This window comes from Euleptes europaea, chromosome 12, assembly GCF_029931775.1.
Source record: "Euleptes europaea isolate rEulEur1 chromosome 12, rEulEur1.hap1, whole genome shotgun sequence".
Lineage (NCBI taxonomy): Eukaryota > Metazoa > Chordata > Lepidosauria > Squamata > Sphaerodactylidae > Euleptes > Euleptes europaea.
This window is the reverse complement of record NC_079323.1, coordinates 57,474,611-57,493,490: the sequence shown is the minus strand read 5'-3', so window position 1 is coordinate 57,493,490 and position 18,880 is coordinate 57,474,611. Positions and strand designations below refer to the sequence as shown.

Here is an 18,880-nt window from a genome sequence, read left to right as displayed (position 1 = left end):
GAAACCATAGTTTGGCTTTTGAGGTTTGGCAATTTGTTGTTGTTCTTCAAGGAATTTGGAGAATTCTAGTTGGCCACAAGGTGTCAGCATTATGCTATATGAAACCAGCTCATTATCAGTATAATTTGTCTTGTGACTACATAAAATAAAAAGAGATCCCAACTGTTAAGCATAATCAATCAAAACTAACACCCCCCTCCCACACAGTAAAATCCAGGAGGATGGGTAGCTGAAGTGGCCTTCTGGCCAGTTTTCTACTGGTAGGGCTAATGGTTCCCTCCTTTTCCTGTTGCTAGATAAGAGTTTTTCATATAATGGAGGGAAAGGAGAGGTGGATAACTCTCCCTATCTGTCTCTTCATCCTTTTCGTTTCTGTGCCTCTTTCCTCATCAAGTCTGACCCCAGAGAAGAGTTCAAGGAAGGGAGGAGCAGGAATTCCTTTCAACAAGGAAAATATCTCAACTCCTGCACCGTTTGAGTGAATATTAAAGCCCACTCTTTTCCTTTTACCGGGCAATATGCTTTATCACTGGTTGACAGTATACACATCTGTACAACATTAGAAATACTTTATAAGACTTCTGTGTGAGCCAATTCAAATGGTAAATATCCATGATATACAACAATAAGTGACAACGGGCCACACAATTTATAAAGTAATTTCTTTATAGCACACCTTTTACATTTATTTCTGGATGTGCCACTGTAATAATTGTAATTGTATATATGACCACTGAAGAAGACCATACAGGCCGAAATGCATCTGGTTATTTATTGGTCATTTATATTGGTTTTTATCATCAACAATGTTGGAAAGTTAGTAATTATTTATATATATATTGTCGAAGGCTTTCACGGTCAGAGTTCATTGGTTCTTGTAGGTTATCCGGGCTGTGTGACCGTGGTCTTGGTATTTTATATATACTCTTTTAATTGATCAGCCTGTATATAAGGCCCAGTGTTTTTATTTCTGTGTACACCATATAATAAATATTATTATTTTGTTATAACTTTCAGCTCAATTTTTAGGTTCTTTGTTTAGTTCAGGTTGAGGAGTTTTTTTCCTTCCCTTTTCGTTGGTGCTAGACAGAGAGATGCCATGGCTCAGTGGAAGAGCCTGCAATGCCTGCAGACGGTCCCAGAGTCAATGAATAGCAGCTCCAGTTACAGGATCTCAAGTGTCAGGTGTAAGGAAAGACCTTTCTTTGCCTTAGAGATCCACTTTCAGTCTGAGTGGACAATTCTGAGCTAGATGAGATAATGGTAATTTATGCACTGTTAGCCATTTTGGGTGTGTTCTGGATAACCTTTAGTGACAAGAATATTTTCCTTAAAGAATTAAACAATCTTCTGCCCAGGCCATAATTTTGATCCCCTCATGGAATTCTGAAACTTCTTGTTAGAAATCTATATCGTATCAAACCTCTGTAGATTTGTGGTCACAATAAGAGGCACCAGCATTTATCGATCACCTACCTTTTAAGATTCTGAAAAAGATAGCATTCTCTAAGTAACTAACTGAGTTTATAATCACATTTCTTGTGAATTAAAGTTGTCACTGTATCAGTCCGGTCATCTTCAGTGGGATTTTTGTACAAGCTTCTGAACTATCAAATTCCCTTCACTGATTTCTTTAAGAAGTATAACCCTAGAAATCACAGCCAAATTCTAGCTGGAAATTGCATCTGCTTCCCTATATAATTTCTGTGGGATATTTTGTGATTCAGTTTTGTTTGTAACCTTAATTTGTTGTTTGAGGGTTTTTTCTTTCATTCCTATTGTATCATATAATTGCCAAGTTGCATCTTAAATATTTCTCTGTCTTTGAGGAAAGTGATTTCTAATATTGATATGGTTCCTCAATCATAAATCTTATTCATCTAATTTAGCACCATTTCTGTAAAAGTGATGCAGCACCTGCAGTGCAGTCCCAAACAGAGTTAAGCCCATCAAAGTCTGTTTAGGGTTGCACTGCTAGCATACCAAGAAGAATCTTGTGTCTTCTTTGTTCCCTCTAGTGGAGAGAAACCCTTGAAAATACAGAGCAAAGTATAGATGCTTTAGAGCAGGGGTGGGGAACCTTTTTTCCGCCAAGGGCCATTTGGGTATTTATAACATCATTCGTGGGCCATACAAAATTATCAACTTAAAAATTAGCCGACCAAGCCCCAAGCAGGCAGCTGCCCGAGATGACCCCTCCGGCATGGGCAAGCAGGCAGGCATCCAACCGTTGGCGCACTCGCTCAACTGGTGGCACAGGATGGTCTGTTGCACCAGCCGGGCGTAGCTGTCCAGCCGCACACCAGAGTTGCTCCTGCTCTGCATGGTCGGGGCCGGATTCTACAGTTGGCTCCTGCTACCTCCACTTTCAGGGATGAAATGGGGACACACTGGCTAAGAACTCCCCCCCACACACACATTCTGGCCCTGCCCCCTTTAACCCCTCCATTGTCTCCACTTCCACCCCCAGCCCTCTTGTAGTACAGAGGGAATATGTTTCTCCATGGCCCAGGTGGGAAAGGGTTAACACAGTTTCTTGGGCGGTCCTAGCATCTCCATAGCTAACGACTCTTCTGCAAGGGGGGAAAAGGTTCCTTTTCTTGGCAAAACAAACTCATATTCACCTTGAATAGAGGCCATTCCTGTCCGCAGGAGGGTGCGGATCGCTAGTGTTAGATCCTTCTGAGCTAGAGATCTGCCAGGACCCACAAAGGGCCAGACCAAATGATTTTGCGGGCCTGACGTTCCCCACCCCTGCTTTAGAGCCTCTGTTTAATTTTTCTGGGTTTTTTTCCACCTTCTTTTGTACTAAGTTTTATTATTCTTTGTTAGTTCCTGATCCAAGGTGAATATATATAACAATATTTTAATGAAAGGAGGAGAAACTTCTGAGACCCATATATCTAAATGTTTGCCATCTGATTTGCCCGGACATTAACCAAATCACAATTTTTCTGCTTTAATATTCTTGTCCCATAATGGGATATAAAAATAGTTTATTACTGTTGTGTCCAAGTTCATAGTCTGAAATTCCATTGCAATTCCATTGCAATTGCATTTATCATTATGGTGGTTAGACTTACTTCAAAAATAAAAGCAAACAATTACCATTTGTAGAGAACTATGCTTAGATAGATTAAGATATACCATAAACAATATAATAAATGTGACATAAGTGAGGCAGATGCTATACTACATTTTAGTGTTTTCAGAGTATATAGCACTATCAAAATGATAGAATTTTTTTTGGGGGGGGGTTGAGGAAGCTGTGAGATACAATTTGAATAAAGCATTTGGCATGCTTCATCACCCAAGGCACATAAAATATTGGCCCAAGTGTACAATTCTTTTCTGTCCGCAATTGGTGTCTACATTGCAGGAAGTAGATTATAGCATATTTTTCTTATAACAGGAAGGAGTGGCCAGATAGCTATAAAAAGTAGTAGGTTTGTTAGCATAGCGAGAGTTGAGGATGTATTTTCATGTGGCTTTGAAGAGACTGTCTGTCATAGGAGACAAACTGAAACTACCCAAGTCAGGTAGGATGGTTGATATCATTTGAGGTGTTGTGAAAACCTTGGCTGTTAGATATGTATAAAAGTCAACAGACCATGGCATACAAAAGAGATGTCTTAAAAAAAAAAGTTTAAAGTATGTATAATTATTTAATTAATCAAATATCTGAAAATCTAATAATAATACTATTCAAATGGTAATATACTTTCAGGGCTATGTTGTTGATTTTTTTGATCACTTAAATAACACTTGTCAAACATTCATTCAGTCATTAGAAGGCCAGGTAAAAAGCTTGGATCCAAGATACTTTCTTAGCAGCTGAGGAAAGGGTATTCCAGATTTTAAACACATTCTTAATTCGTGGTTTATTTGCCAGTTTATATATCAAAGAGTTGAATACTGCATAATTTGGGTGACATGCAATAAAAATGCAAATATTCTACTGTTCTTTGGGAGGGGTTGGTCTCTTTAACTAACTAGAGTGGCACTGATTTATTGTGTTTTCTTTGTTGATGTAACTTCCTCTTTTCTCTGTTATTGATGCTTTGAGAGCTGACAAATATTTTGAAAAAAGCTTTAGCAATACAGAGGTTTGGATCCCATGGTTTAGGTGAACCTAAATGTGTTATAGGAAAACTGTTTTTGAGTCCAGTTCTGATTCTCTTTCAAAATTATAGCATCTAATTGTCCAGATTATGTGGTAATTTCATGCAAAGTACTCGTTTTTACTGTATTGATCTGTATGCCATTGTAGGTCGGTAACAGGTTCTTTTAGCATCTGATTCTCTCTCTGTGAGAATCCTATGGTTATGGGCTCAGACAGAGAGATGCTTTGGTCATTTGCTTCTGGTGTAAATGTATTTGCTGTGTTGCACCCTTGAAGTGCTTACTTCCCTCCTTTCATGTGTGTTTTTCATTCCGGCAGGACACTTTCTTTGCAGCGAACAAGACAACTGTGCTGAGACAACTCCAGAAGAGGCAGAAGTGCACATCTTGGAATCCTCTGATGAGGCTGATAAAACAGGCAAGGTGTGAAACTTTTCCTTTTCACATGGGATAAATAGCTGTGGCATGGAAGGCTGGAAGCCGGTGTGCCAACTTCATGGCTGTGTGAGATTAGAGCTTCTTTTCCAGGAGAATGTTGATCTTGTCTTTGAAGCGTTTACAAATGATGTGGAATGAAACAAATTACTGTATTTTCTGGCGTATAAGACTACTTTTTAACCCAGGAAAATCTTCTCAAAAGTCGGGGGTCGTCTTATACGCCGGGTGTCGTCTTATACGCCGGATGCTGAATTCCGAGCCGGACTGGAGAATCTGCCTGGGGAGCCGCCTCCGCTCTGTCCATGTCCCCGGGGGGTGAGCCGCCCCAGGAGGACCGGTGGTGGCCGCGGGGTTGGGGCGCAGTCCTGAGGGCTGGCCCCAGGCCGCGGACTCGGGTTGGGCCACTCCAGGAGGTCTGGGGGCGGCCACGGGGTTGGGGCGCAGTCCTGAGGGCTGACCCTAGGCCGCGGACTCGGGACAATCCCAAACTCTAAATTTTAACTGTAAAAATGGGGGGTCGTCTTATACGCCCAGTCGTCTTGTACGCCGGAAAATACGGTAGAGCTTTGATTACTGCTGAACCTAAATGCTTCCCCCTCTGCCTATCGTGAACACGTGGCAGTAATATTAAAGACTACACTTTCTGGTGTTCCTTTTTGTCATGTTAGCTTGTTCAAATACCGCATAATACAAGCCATCCTTCCCTCATTTCCTTTCAGTTCTTCATAAAGTAAATACGAAATGGTGTGTGTGTATGTATATATATGTGTGTGTATATATGTGTGTGTGTATGTGTGTGTATATATATATGTGTGTGTGTGTGTGTGTGTATATATATATATATATATATGTATGTATATGTATATATATATATGTATGTGTGTGTGTGTGTGTGTGTGTGTGTGTATTTTACACTGATACCACAGTTTCCATGGTGGCATCCTAAATACAATAGCAATACCAGGCAATCTACATTTGATTGGAGCAGAACTCTCCATATTAAACGGGTTGAGCAAATGGCTTTCTAAAAGCTGCCCTTTAACAGAGGTAAATTTGCCAAGTTTTTTTTTGGTTTTGCATGTGTATATGATAGCTCTGTCTCCTTCACCTTACACACCTCCCTGTGCACTGAGGTATTGGAGGAGCAAACCCTCCTTGCCTTCTCACTCCTCAGACTTCTTTAAAAATAGTGCCACAAACTCATTTCAAATAAAGTATAAACGAATTCTGAATGCCTTTGAGGTATACTTTTGTTTTGGTGGTAACTGGTGTAGAGCAGTGGTCCCAACCTTTTTAAGCTGGAGGGTGCCTTTGGAATTCTGACACCCAGGGTCGTGGGCACAACCATAAAATGGCTACCGTGGGAGGCAGAGTCAGAGACATACAGAGGAAGCCCAGATGCAGGGGGAAAGAGGAATAATTTTTGATAAATACACTGGGAAAGAGGAGTGAAAGGGAGAATTCAACCAGCGCTGTGGTGGCAGCTACTGCTGAAACAATGTCATTTAAATCTGCATAGCCAATCACATCTTCAGTGGCCAATAAAAAGCACTGTTGGGCAAGAGCCCCATCTAAATACACTTGGTGGGCACCAGGAAAGGTGTCAATGAGCAGCGTAGTGCCCTTGGTCATTATGTTGTGCACTCATGGTGTAGCAAGTTTGTAATCCAGAATACTCAGAAGCGGCCTGGTAATCAGTAAAAGGTCTGAGCTCCCTCAACGATTCTGTGGTCTACATTTTTTGTTGGTCTGTTTCACCATCTTTTTTGCCACTTAAAACTTTTGCTTGATAGCAGCTACACAAGTGTCAATTCCGTGTAGGAAATGCCATGCGCCAGACATGTACTTGTGTGACAAGCACACAAACATCTATTATGGTGACATAGGAAGCTGTATTTGGTGTTATACCACAAAGTGTATACATGGCAAAATAAATGTGTGTGCACTTGTCACATCTGACTATGTAAACTTACGGGGTTCATGACAGTTCTATCCATGTAAGAAATTCAGCCTGTGTAAAGTGGCCCTGGGTAGCGAAGGAGGCATGGTATGGCCCGATCTCGTCAGAACTCAGAAGCTAATCAGGGTCAGTACTTGGAAGGGAGATCTCCAAGGAAGGCTCGATGGAGGAAGGCAATGGCAAACCACCTCTACTTTTTAACTGCCTTGAAAGCTCCTTGCCGGGGTCTCCGTAAGTCCGCTGTGACTTGACGGCACTTTACACACACAATGTGGCCCTAAGTTGTAAATATTATCTTGTTAGGGTATCACAGGGGAGAGGAAGGAAAAAGCTCTTGGCCTCTTTATTTCCTGACCCTTTGTCACAAAAGTCTGGAGCCCATCCTTGATAGCTCGGCAGTGGAAGGCTGCTTGTGCAAGACATTCCCAAGCTTGAAACAGCCACAAGACTTGTATCTGCTTCTAAAGCTTCATGCAGAAGGCTGCTGAAGTCTGTACTCTGGTTTCCTGCAGAAAGAAATATAGTAAGTAAAGCTGAGGGGGGGTTTTTTTCTTTAAAGAGGAGGAGGGAAATACTTATGACTCTTGATGTGCATAGTTTTTTAAAGCTTTTGGTATGGTCAGTATGAGACTAGCATGAAGTCAGAAAGGTGTTATCCCATTTTAAAATGTCTTCCGGAAGATGCTGGATTATTAATTTAAATGTATTTTTGAATACCGTTTTGTGCTTATATTCTAACTAGACTGCTAAATTTTGCAGAGGTAGCTGTGATCTATGACCCCGCTGTAATTGGTTCCTCTCTTTTTCAGTTGCTTTTCTCTTATGTATGATTTGCTGTTGTTTTTAAAAAATGTCATTAAATTTCAAATTAAAAGGGGGGTTTCAATAGTTTAATGATTATCATCTGAAGTGTATGAAGCAAAAATCACCTCCTTTATGACCAACTGTCTGAATCGTTAATAGTCACTCGGCTTGTTTGCAGTAACTCTTTCTCATGTTTATAATGCAATAAGACAGGTGCAATAGAAACTGTGAATTTAATTCAGTATTTCAATAATATAGGCCAATTAATTTGAGGAACTGAAAAAAATCTTGTGTGTTATCAGCATGCTTAGAAAAAACTGGGGAAATGTTTTTGTGGATAGAATTATGAATTCATTGTGGATTCTTGTTAAACCTAAACTGAATGTGTGTGTTACATCAAAGAATTTTACCTGAATGGCAACAGCATACTTGAATTGTTCGCATATAGTGGTGTATTATATAAAATTATAGCATTCATTATTGCTGCATAGGGAAATTTTTCTGTGTTCTTGTATTCTTGTGCAATTTAAGGCGATTTGGTGGAGTGGCCATTTCACTACATCTTAGTTCCCTTTTTTAAAACATTATATTTCTGTTGGCATATATCACAACACTATCACCTTACTTTTATATCAGCATACATGTGTGGGGTTGATTCTAACATAAAAGTGCTCTTTGCAAACTGTATCAGTATTGCAAATTAACTACCAAATTTACTAGCCCACAAAAAGTGTTCATTAGACTATTTTCCTTTCATATGCAAGTGTTAGTCATTTTTGGCATTAAAAAGAACCAGTTTGAAATGTCCTTTCCTAGTCACTTGAGGGGGATTTTCACTCAGCACAAGACAATCAAGCAAGTGGCTATGTACAAACTTGCAACAGGGTTATTTTTAAAAAATCAGACTCTGGATCTCTTTTAATAAATTATTTTTATTCCAAAAGGCCATCTTAGACAATGTTTTGGGGTGAAGGTTAACTCTACAGTGACATTCATCGTATGTTAAGCTTGTATATGGAAGAAATGATCTGGAAAAATCTTAAAACTCCGATCTTGCTCATCAATTTTTCTCCTGTAACAAGAAAAATATTTTTATTTCCATACATGCCCAGTAATTTATGAAACCAGCATGTTCCTGATTGTCTGCAAGAGGCTGTAAAGTGTTTTTTTAAAAAACAACAACAAACATCCCCCCTCTTGTGAAAGACCTTATGATGAAATTTGTTAAGAACATAAGAGCAGCTGTGCCAGATCAGACCAATGGACCATCCAAACCACATCCTGTTTCATGCAGGGGCCAATCAGGTGCCCTCAAAAGGCCTCCCAGCAGAGCATGGAGGCAGGGCCAGCTCGTGCCATTTAGTTGACCCAAGTCTTCCATGCTCTCTCATCTGACATGCAGGGCAGCAGTGGTAGCACAGACAGCGGGCACCTCTTCCCCACTTGGGTCCAGAGTGGGCTCCAGAGGCATGTAGGGGTGACAAGGATGTGCGGGGAACCATCTCCCATCCATGGCACTGCTGTTTGGATCTGGGATGGACTTCTGAGGCAGCAGTGATAGAAAAAAGCCTCACCCCCGCCAAATACCCTCTGTAAGAGGGCCCTGGATCTGACTATCGAGAATAGGAGGAGGATCCCATTCCACCCTCCTCCAAGTCCATGCGGCTGAACAGATTTAGGCAAGCTTGAAAGGAAGGTTTTTCCTTTTAAAAGCCTCTATCTCTCACCTCAGCCTTCTTTGCCTTTCCTTTTTCACTGGCACAGCCCTGCCCCAACAATCAGTATGGGATGGAGCTTTCTGAACATAGCTTAGTCATTCTCTGATTAGAGCTGAGTGGGGGAGGAGCAGTTTCTGGAAGCAGCCGGGCTGAGGCCTTAAAAATGCAGCTAGTTGATCCTAGAGGTGGTCTTAGTTATTCAGAGTGGGTAGCCGTGTTAGTCTGTTTGCAGTAGTCAAAAAGGGCAAGAGTCCAGTAGCACCTTAAAGACTAACAAAAATATTTTCTGGTAGGGTATGAGCTTTCGTGAGCCACAGCTCACTTCTTCAGATACAGCTAGAATGTGAATCCATCGGTCTTTAAGTAGAGGAACAGTATGTAAATGTGAATAGCAGGCTTGATTGGATTAGGTGTGATATGCAAAAGAGTCTGTGATGTCCAGGGGAGAGATGGGTGTGGAGAAATCAGCATTGGTAATGGGCCATGAATGCAAGGTCTTTATTCAGCCCAGGTAAATGCATTGACTTTAGTTTGAATATCAACTGTAATTCAGCAGTTTCTCTTTCCAATCTCCCTTTAGTTATTCAGGGTAGTGTTACCAACCTCCAGGTGGTAGCTGGAGATCTCCCACTATTATAACTGATCTCCAGGTGACAGAGATCAGTTCATCTGGATAAAATGAGCGCTTTGGAAGGTGGACTCAATGGCACTATACCCCTCCCCAACCTTTCCTTCCTGGGCTGCACCTCAAAAATATCCAGGTATTTCCTAGCCTGGAGCTGGAAACCCTAATTCAGGGTCACTTGGCAAAGCAAAAGTCAAGGATGGTATTCTGCCCAATCCCACCCCATTTATTGCCGAACAAGAATAAAATGTCCAATTTTCACATTGGCTAGACTGATGATGACCCTGACCTGGATGGCCCAAGCTAGCCTGATCTCATTAGATCTCAGAAGCTAAGCAGGGTCAGCCCTTTTTAGTACTTGGATGGGAGGCCACCAAATAATGCTAGGGTTGTTGTGCAGAGACAGGCAATGGCAAACTTTTGCCTTGAAAACCCTATGGGATTGCCATAAATTGGCTGCAACTTGACGACACTTTAAACACACAGACAGACTGATGATGTGTGTGCATTATTTCTTTTTTAAAAAACAACAACAAATAGTGCTAGCTACATTGAACCGTGTGTGGGTGTCAATTTTAAAAACTATGAGTAGAACATCTAATTTGCGAAAGACTAGTAGACCTCTGAAACTAGCTGTGGTTGGAATTTTTTGCTGTCACAGAAAATTGAAATAGATTAAAACGCTGCCATTTTTTTCTTTCAATATACTAGGTGATATAATGGATGGATTCTTCCATGGGTCATATACCTGACATCTCCAACACTTTTGAGTCTGTGTGCACAGGCATTTTGAGAGAGAGTTATGGGCACAAAATAGCTGCAAGAGGGCCCACCTTCTCCGCTGCCCCCCGATCAGAATTGTCAATGAATAAATTAATCATAGAATCGGTTGGATAAAGATATGATTAGTGAGCAGAAATCCTACAAGTGGTAATAACCAGTTAAGCCAGAATAAGTCATCAGGACTTTACCAAAATGAGAGCTCGGTAGGGCTTAGCCCTAGAACCAGTTTTCAGTGCTGGAGCTAGAAACAAAAGCTGGTTTCTGAGTGTGTGCAGAGAGAGTGACCCTTATCTCCCCTACCATGCAGACATGTAGGCAGGCTGGAGTTGCTCTGTGTTTAGAAATTATGGCTTTTAGACTTACTGGCAGGGACACAGTTGGAAGGATGTGTTTAAGCTGCTGCTATGGAGGAAAGGCCCCCTGACCTGACTCCAGTACAAGCAACCTCTGCTGGAACAGGGGATATGGACACGGGCAGCCCGTTCCTGAGGGGGGGATATTTCTGCAGCGGCCGGGAGTGGTGAACCCACACTTCCTCCTTAGAGGCTTCCTGGCCGCCATGGAGGTAAAAAAGATATTTAAAAACAAAAAAAGGAAAAAGGAAAAGTCGCCCCATTGAGAACAGCGAGGCTGCAACACCCAAAAAGGTGCTGTAGCAACACCGCTGTGCAAGGGGGCGTTCCAGGGGCGAAAGGGGTTAGGAGGATGACTAGCATCAGCTCCACCCCTGGGAACGCCTCCATCACGCCAGTGTGAGCGTTCTCTTCTGGGATTTAGTTCCCGGAGTGGCTGCTCTGGAGGCGCATGCTGGTGTAGGTGCCACTGTATTCCGGGATAAAATGGCACCTATGCTGGCGCATTCTCCCGCCAAAGGCCTCTCCCCACCTTTGCCTACAGGGCCAGTGGGAGAATGGAAATGCATTTGTGTGCAGAGCACAGAAAGATCCATTATTCTACTAAGGTGTGCATATATAGAATGGCTCTCCTTTCACATGAGCTGAATTTTCATCTGAAAAAAGGGGCAGGATGGAAGAGGGATTTCAGTGGGTATGAAATATTTCAGGAAATATATTGCTTTTTTTTTTTTTGCTTATACTATTTGCCTTCTGTTTGTTTCACCATCTCTTGTCCATCTCCTGCTTTGGTGTCTTTTTTTGGGGGGGGGGGAATTGGAGGATTCTTTCCTGTGGCCATCTTTGTCAGTCTGTGTTCATTTTATGCAATTCTACAGGACATTGTCACCAAATTGCCAAAAAAATTTCTTTCTTTCTTTCTTTCTTTCTTTCTTTCTTTCTTTCTTTCTTTCTTTCTTTCTTTCTTTCTTTCTTTCTTTCTCTTTCTTTCTTTCTTTCTTTCTTTCTTTCTTTCTTTCTTTCTTTCTTTCTTTCTTTCTTTCTTTCTTTCTTTCTTTCTTCTCTCTCTCTCTCTCTCTCTCTCTCTCTCTCTCTCTCTCTCTTTCTCTCTTTCCTTCCTTCCTTCCTTCCTTCCTTCCTTCCTCGTTTCCTCCTTTCCTCCTTTCCTTCAAAATGTGCCTCCCCCTCCTTGGTGTTAGTGGTGTTATATTAAGCAGATAAGAAGAATTTTGGTAACAGATGTCCCTTTTTAAAAAAAACTGCTGAGCGGAAGTGCTACTGGACATCCGTTTCCTTCCCTCTAAATTAGGGCAGCTGTCTCATGAAATTACAGCTAATTATCTTATGGCGTGTTTGATGCCGCACACAATAATGATTTTTGCACACATGTTTCAATTATTAAAGTATTTTATGCCTGCGTTTTTTCTTTATTTTTAGTGGTAGTCAAAATGCATCAAGTTATATATGCCCTCACATTCTCTTTCCACTTATAAGTGTGATATTTTTGTAAAAAAAGGAAGATAACTTTCATGATTCCCCCCCCCCCCAAAGCTGTTGGCTTTCAAAGATTTTCTAATTGGCAAGCTGCTTCATTTCTTGACATTTTAATATTCTCAAACAGTCCAGGTTGCAGCCAATCAGCTTTCCCCCAGCCACAAGCAAGAGACATTTATTTTCCACTGGGGATTTTGCTTCTTCCTTTCAAGTTTAAGCTGCCCTTGCTTGAGTTCTTTTGCAAAAGCGCCTTGAAAGAATTAAGAACTGATTCTGCAGCTTACATCTGAGAATTCCATTCTTCTTGATTCTATTGAGTGTGTGTGTGGTCTGAAGAGGACTACGAGAGATATTTGGTAGCTATGTTTTCTTATTAACATGCATGAAAATATCCAGCAGCATGAAATACTTGGACCTGTGCTGAGAAAGGATTTTTCTGTGGTTAAATGGGTCGAGGAATCTAGATTTTAGTGTGTGGGTTCCCCCCCCCCCCATGACAATGGCAAATAACGGAATTATTAGCACAACATTTTTGATGATGTCAGTTCTTTGGAACAGCTAAACATTACTCCAGTAATACAGGCACTGAGAGAGCTTCTGATTCTGTTTGCCATATGCTTCATTTCATGAGATCGACTGTATAGCACAAATAATAAAAAATTGCATTTCCCTTTGCAGCAACAGAGTGATGGAATGATTTTCAGTTTTTGAATGTGCAGTGACCCCAGGTATTACTCAGAGACTGAGATTTGCATGAAGTTTGTTTATCCAGCACATTTAAGAACATTAAATAAATAGTGAGGTTTTACGTTCAGTGATCTTTCAATCAAATAAAATATAGTCTTTTTGGACCGCAAAATTTTGTTTCGCTGTTGAAAAGGAAAGAGGTCTTTCTGTTCCTGGATACAGCTCTGTAAGCTATTACTGTGGTCCCCATTGTTAGAAGATATGGATAGTACTATCCCAAGCACTTATTATTTATCTTTCAGTTAACATATGCTTGTCCGTAAGATAAGCAGTTTTCCAAGCGAAAATGGATACAAATGTGAGCAGATGAGTTCTTTTGCTGTCTTTTAATTAAGTGATATGATTAACTAGGTGTCAGATAAACATTTAGTCTATTAAAGTTTGTACCTTGAAGATTTTTTTAAAAATCCCATAGTCTTGGAATTTACATTTTGGAAACCTTAAATGTGTGAAAGGTATATGTGGTGTTCTCTGTTAAGTTTAAAGAACCCATCTAAAGAAGAGATACTTCTGAAGGCAGAGAAGGTTGCACAGAGGAAGTGGAGTAGTTTTTTTTTCCAGGTGAAAAGTCAAGTGGTTATAGATTTTTTAAAAGAATAATGTGTGCTCTTTGTGGGCTTCTCTCCATCCGTGAGGCCTATATAAGTCTTCTCTTGTTCTTCGCTTTCGGGGGCCACCACTGTTGCACAGATGACTGTAGCCATGTGTTCTGGCCCCTCTGTAGTTAGAGGGGGAGGGCTGCTAAACACCTATACCAGGATCAACTTGTTTGCCACACCATCTGAAACTATTGCAGTGCAGTAGTGCGTATTGCAAGTGGCTTGTTCCTGCTTTTTTTGGAGGGGGCAGACTGCAATATATAGGGTTGCCAGGTCCCTCTTTGCCACCGGCGGGAGATTTTTGGGGTGGAGTCTGAGGAGGGCGGGGTTTGGGGAGGGACTTCAATGCCATAGAGTTCAATTGCCAAAGCGACCATTTTTCTCCAGGTGATCTGATCTCTATCGGCTGGAGATCAGTTAAATCAGCAGGAGATCTCCTGCTACAACCTGGCAATTGAATTACAAAAACAGCATGTAGACTCAATTTCTATGCAGGGAATTGTCAGCCTCTCAATTTGAGAGTTTTGTATACATCCTTGTTCCCTTGTATTTTTGTATTGTTTGTGTATTTGTCTATAGGACATAAGTTTCTGTATTTTTGTATTAGAACTAGTGTTTTGTATTTAGGTCTCTTTGATATTGTGTATAGTAAATTCACTGCATAGAAATTGAGTCTACATGCTGTTTTTGTAATTCAACACAGTTTGTTCAGCATAGGTTATATTTTATTTAGTGTATTGAACAACCTGGCAGTTGGCAACCCTAGCAATCTAGGAGATAATTTTATCACCAGTTATTTAACAGGTTGATTTAACAGACTGGGCAGCCTCTGGGATAGCATATTATAAATACATGCTTCTCATTTTATATACCTAGGGTTGCCAACCTCCAGGTACTAGCTGGATATCTCTTGCTATTACAACTGATCTCCAGCCAATAGAGATCAGTTCACCTGGAGAAAAGGGCTGCTTTGGCAATAGGAGTCTAGGGCATTGAAGTCCCTCCCCTCCCCAAACCCTGCCCTCCTCAGGCTCCGCCCCCAAAACCTCTCACCGGTAGTGAAGAGGGACCTGGCAACCCTGTTGTATTTAAATGCATTGATTTCTGTGTAAATTGCACAACATGCATTAGTTCAAGTTCTGAAAGTTAGATAATAAAGCACTTTTGTTTCATGGCTTAGCAAACAAGCTTCACAATCAAACACACACACAGTTTCTTTTATGTATGCATCACATCGTTTATTTTTAACTTTTAGACCCTGGATATGCATACAAAATCAATATAGAGGGGCCATGTACACATGGGGAGCTGTTTCTGTAAATCTAAAACTGAAAAGTTAAAAACTAGAAGGGAAAGTTAATCCCCCAAAAGGCAGGTGATGTATTGCTCAGAGAGTTCAACAAGGAACAGAGTTCCTTGCTTCACAAGAAGAGAAGTGGAGAGGAGGACCATTGTAGATAGAAGGCGGAGATAGAGTTACCAAGGGGAAAGTAGGGGCCACCAGGGGATGGGAAGGGGTTGGGGAACCCCACCTCAACTGGCCAGTAGTGTGGCTTTGGGCTGCAAGTATTCAATTTCACCTGCAAGCCCTGCGTCACCTGGGCCATTTCCACACTAGTTATCCGCCCCAGGCTCAGTGCTTTTGGGGAGTGGATTTTTATCCTGTTTCCCCACAGCACCATGGTGCACTCGTGCACCTCTGAGGGGGGGTTCCCCAACTTTTCTCTAATCTTTCTCAAACCTGATTGCTCTGTAGTTTTGGGAAAGTTTGCAGTAAAGCCTGGATAGCTGCATTGGTGGAAGAATACGGATTTTCCGGCCCATGTAGCAGCCGTTTCCTCCCCATGCCACCAGGGGGCTTTTATTTTTAAAAAAATGGCACTAGAATATAGTTATATCAATATACCATTGTAGCAACAGGTGTAGCAGGTTCTTTGAACTCTCCACTTTTATTTTTTAAAATAATTCTCTAGCTTCTTTCCTTGTGAAGATAACAAGGAAAAAGGCAAATCTTTGCAAGGGAAAGAGCTAGAAGCTTACTTAAAAAATGAAAAATGGAAACTCAGAGAACCTGCTACATCTATATTTACAATGATAAATTGATATAACAATGTTGTAGTGCCATTTTAAAAAAATATATATGTAAAAACCCTGGTGGCCTTATACTGTAGGGTTGCCCGGTCCCCACTTACCTTTGGCGGGAGGTTTCTGTGGTATGTGCGCGATGCAGCACTTCCGGTTGTAAACTGGAAGTGCCGCCTGGCGCGCGGGGCTGCAGCAGGTGGCCCGCTTGCCCCAGGGAGGGCAAGGGAAGTTTCCCGGCTGGCATGCGGGCGTGCAACAGATGGCCCGCTCACCCCAGGGAGGGAGAGGAGAGGTTTCCCGGCTGTTGCGGGGCGTGATTGCCCGCTGACCCTCAGCTGGTCGGCGAGCAGAGGGGCACTTTATTGGGGGTTTGCCTGCCACCAGCGGGCACCTGGCAACCCTACTATACTGGCAGGCAATTGCCTGCCAATTAACCAGACCAAACACAAAAGTCCTTCAGTCCAGCAATCCCGTGCGCGTGGCTGTGTATGGTGCAATGACGTCACTTTCAGGTTTACCCCAGAAGCGTCACATCACGATGGGGAGCTCTAGCACCCCCCCAAAAAACTCTATAGTTTCCATAGAGTTTTGGGGGTGAGAGTGCTAGAGCATCCCGTGTGATGCGGTGCATCCAGGGTAAACCCGAAAATGACATAAATGCCCAATGCACTGCATGCACATGGGACTCACTGCCCCCAGCCCCGCCCCGAAAAGCTCCTGCCAGTGCCAAAGGGGTACCTGACAACCCTAGGCCCAGGGGAGGGGGCCACTTCTGGGTGATTGGACAAGGAAACATGCCATGTGGAAGCCCCATTGCTGCTGCACATTACCTGCAGCTACATCAGCAGCGGGGAAACCACAAAATCCCATCCCAGTGTGGAATCCACTCTGGTCTCCTCTGTTCCTGTCCTAAATTCCAGACATTAACAGTTTTTAAACTGTCTCACTGTATCTTGAATGCATGACTGCAAAATTCCTACATGTTCATATCAACACAGTGAAGATCTGTAGAAGTTATTTGCCATGGGGAAGGAGGAGTACTTCAGGCTTTTTTGTGGATCGTGGGAGCATGTTTTGGCCCAATGTTTATTTTTCGACACGTGCAGAGTTTCATTTAAGCCCTGAATCAAGGTTGTACAAACAATAGCTGTCTTATCTTTCATATCTACTATATATGACCTGGGAGTTCTGTATTTTAAGCTCCTAGTGATTTTTAAAATTTTCAGGTTTGTGAAGCCATAATTCAGAGTGGGATTCCAATGTGTGGAGAGAAGAGTTTTAAGTCTCCCTCCTGTGCTAGTTTCCTATCCTGAAATGCCTCTGGAACAATTGGGAAAATGGCCCAGGGAAGACATAATTCCCCTCTCCACATTCTGCGGTTCTGACCTAAATTAGGACTCTACACACATGAAAAAGTTTAAAACGCCTTTGGGAGTTTGTAATACAGAACCCTGATTGCATGTCTAGTAATGCCCAAAGTATTAGTAAGTAATAGTCATATATTCAGTATTAATAATTAGATATAAGAATAAAGAATAGGGACTGAATTTGCAACTTTTGAAAATGTGTCTTAAATGTTTAGCTTTATAGTATAGTATATTTTACAAAGTGTATTTCCAGGATTCAGATCTACAAATTCAAGCGAAATGGAATAAATATAATCTGAGCCCAGAGAATTTTTTTGTGTGTTCCATTTTTATCTCTGGTCAGACAGGAGTTGAAACATCTTTGGTGAAAGCAAGTTTGTTAGTACAGTTTTTCTTAATTAGCAATTAAAGTAATGGGGTCAGAAACGGAGATAAAAAGAGTGTAACTGCCAGTACCAAGGGAAGAAGCAATTGGTGATCACCTAGGAATTGCTCAGACACATTCCTCAACAACTTCTATATTATGGTGTGTAATGACAGTGGCCGGTGCTCATAATCTCTTGCCCTACTTCCTCTGAGGTGGCAAAATGGCAAATATTAGCAAAACCTGGGTTTTTTAAAATGAAGGGCATATCCTGAGCATTTTGTATTTGCTCCCTGGTAGGAATCTTATCTGTTTTGCATTCACACAATATTTCTGGTGTATACCTCAATCACTGACTACTTAAGACTAGCCATTTGAGCTGGCCTGTCTGCCTGTGACACCAAATGACGTTCTTACGCTGCTGACCCATCGTTATATGAAGTTACGCTGATGCAGCAGTCAGTAAACCTCACACTAAACAACCATTTATTGACATAGCAGGTTTCAGTACTGGACTTTTAATGGAATTCACTTATTCTGTTATTATATTGCATATTTCTTTAGAAATCAATTGTTCATTGAATTCTTAACTAGTTATTTTCATCTTGTGTTGATGTGCATTTAGATTTGAAGTTCTGTGATTATAGCTCAGTTTACAGATTTTGCTGATAATAATAAGTTGTGTGTGTTTTCTTAATTTTAAAAGAGTACAGAACAAGTTGCTGCTTTTTGTCGTAGTCTTCATGAGATGAATCCATCCGACTTGAGTGTCAACCCTCAGGAATTTATTGGCCCTCAGCAAGCCACAAGACAGCTAACTGATGCTGATAAATTGCGCAAGGTTATTTGTGAGCTCCTTGAAACAGAACGCACCTATGTCAAGGTGAGCTGCTTTTTGGGAAAACTAATAGTATCTAATTCTCACCGTGGCCACTCGCACGGGGTTGCTGGACTTTTGTGTTTGGCCCGGTTAATTGGTGGGCAATTGCCTGCCAGAATAGGGCCACCAGGATTTTTACAATGGCACTAGAGAACATTGTTATATCAATATATCAATATAGGTGTAGCAGGTTTTCTGAGTTTCCCCATCTCACTCCTGCTGCATCTTTGTTTGTCCCTATTCTTTTTCCATCACCATCACTCTGTTCCCCTCCAGTCCTTCAAACATTGCCATGTCTTCTTCTTTCCCCATCACTCTTACCACCACTTTCTCTGCTCTCTTCAGATAATCCTTTTGTTTGTTTTTTAAATGCCTCATGGTAAAGCTGACCGTGATCTTACAAGATCTCGGTTGGTTTTTTTGGAGTCTGGTTTAGGTGGAAGAGTTTCTTTTTAAAACATCAGATTATTCTGAAAACCTAGGGGTTCTCCTGGGTTTGTATAAATATTCCCCTCTGTACGTGGCCCTGTTATGAGGACTT

General features: G+C 41.6%; 1 protein-coding gene across 2 annotated transcripts in view; it reads left to right on the top strand.

Annotated features, from left to right (window-relative positions):
- Nucleotides 1-18,880, top strand: part of TIAM1 (TIAM Rac1 associated GEF 1) — a 175,210-nt gene that overhangs the window by 136,123 nt on the left and 20,207 nt on the right. For both annotated transcript variants that reach the window (XM_056858306.1, XM_056858305.1), the window contains exons 15-16: nucleotides 4,442-4,545; nucleotides 18,166-18,342. In XM_056858306.1, the coding sequence (XP_056714284.1) occupies nucleotides 4,442-4,545; nucleotides 18,166-18,342 (281 nt within the window). The remainder of the gene's footprint in view (nucleotides 1-4,441; nucleotides 4,546-18,165; nucleotides 18,343-18,880) is intronic.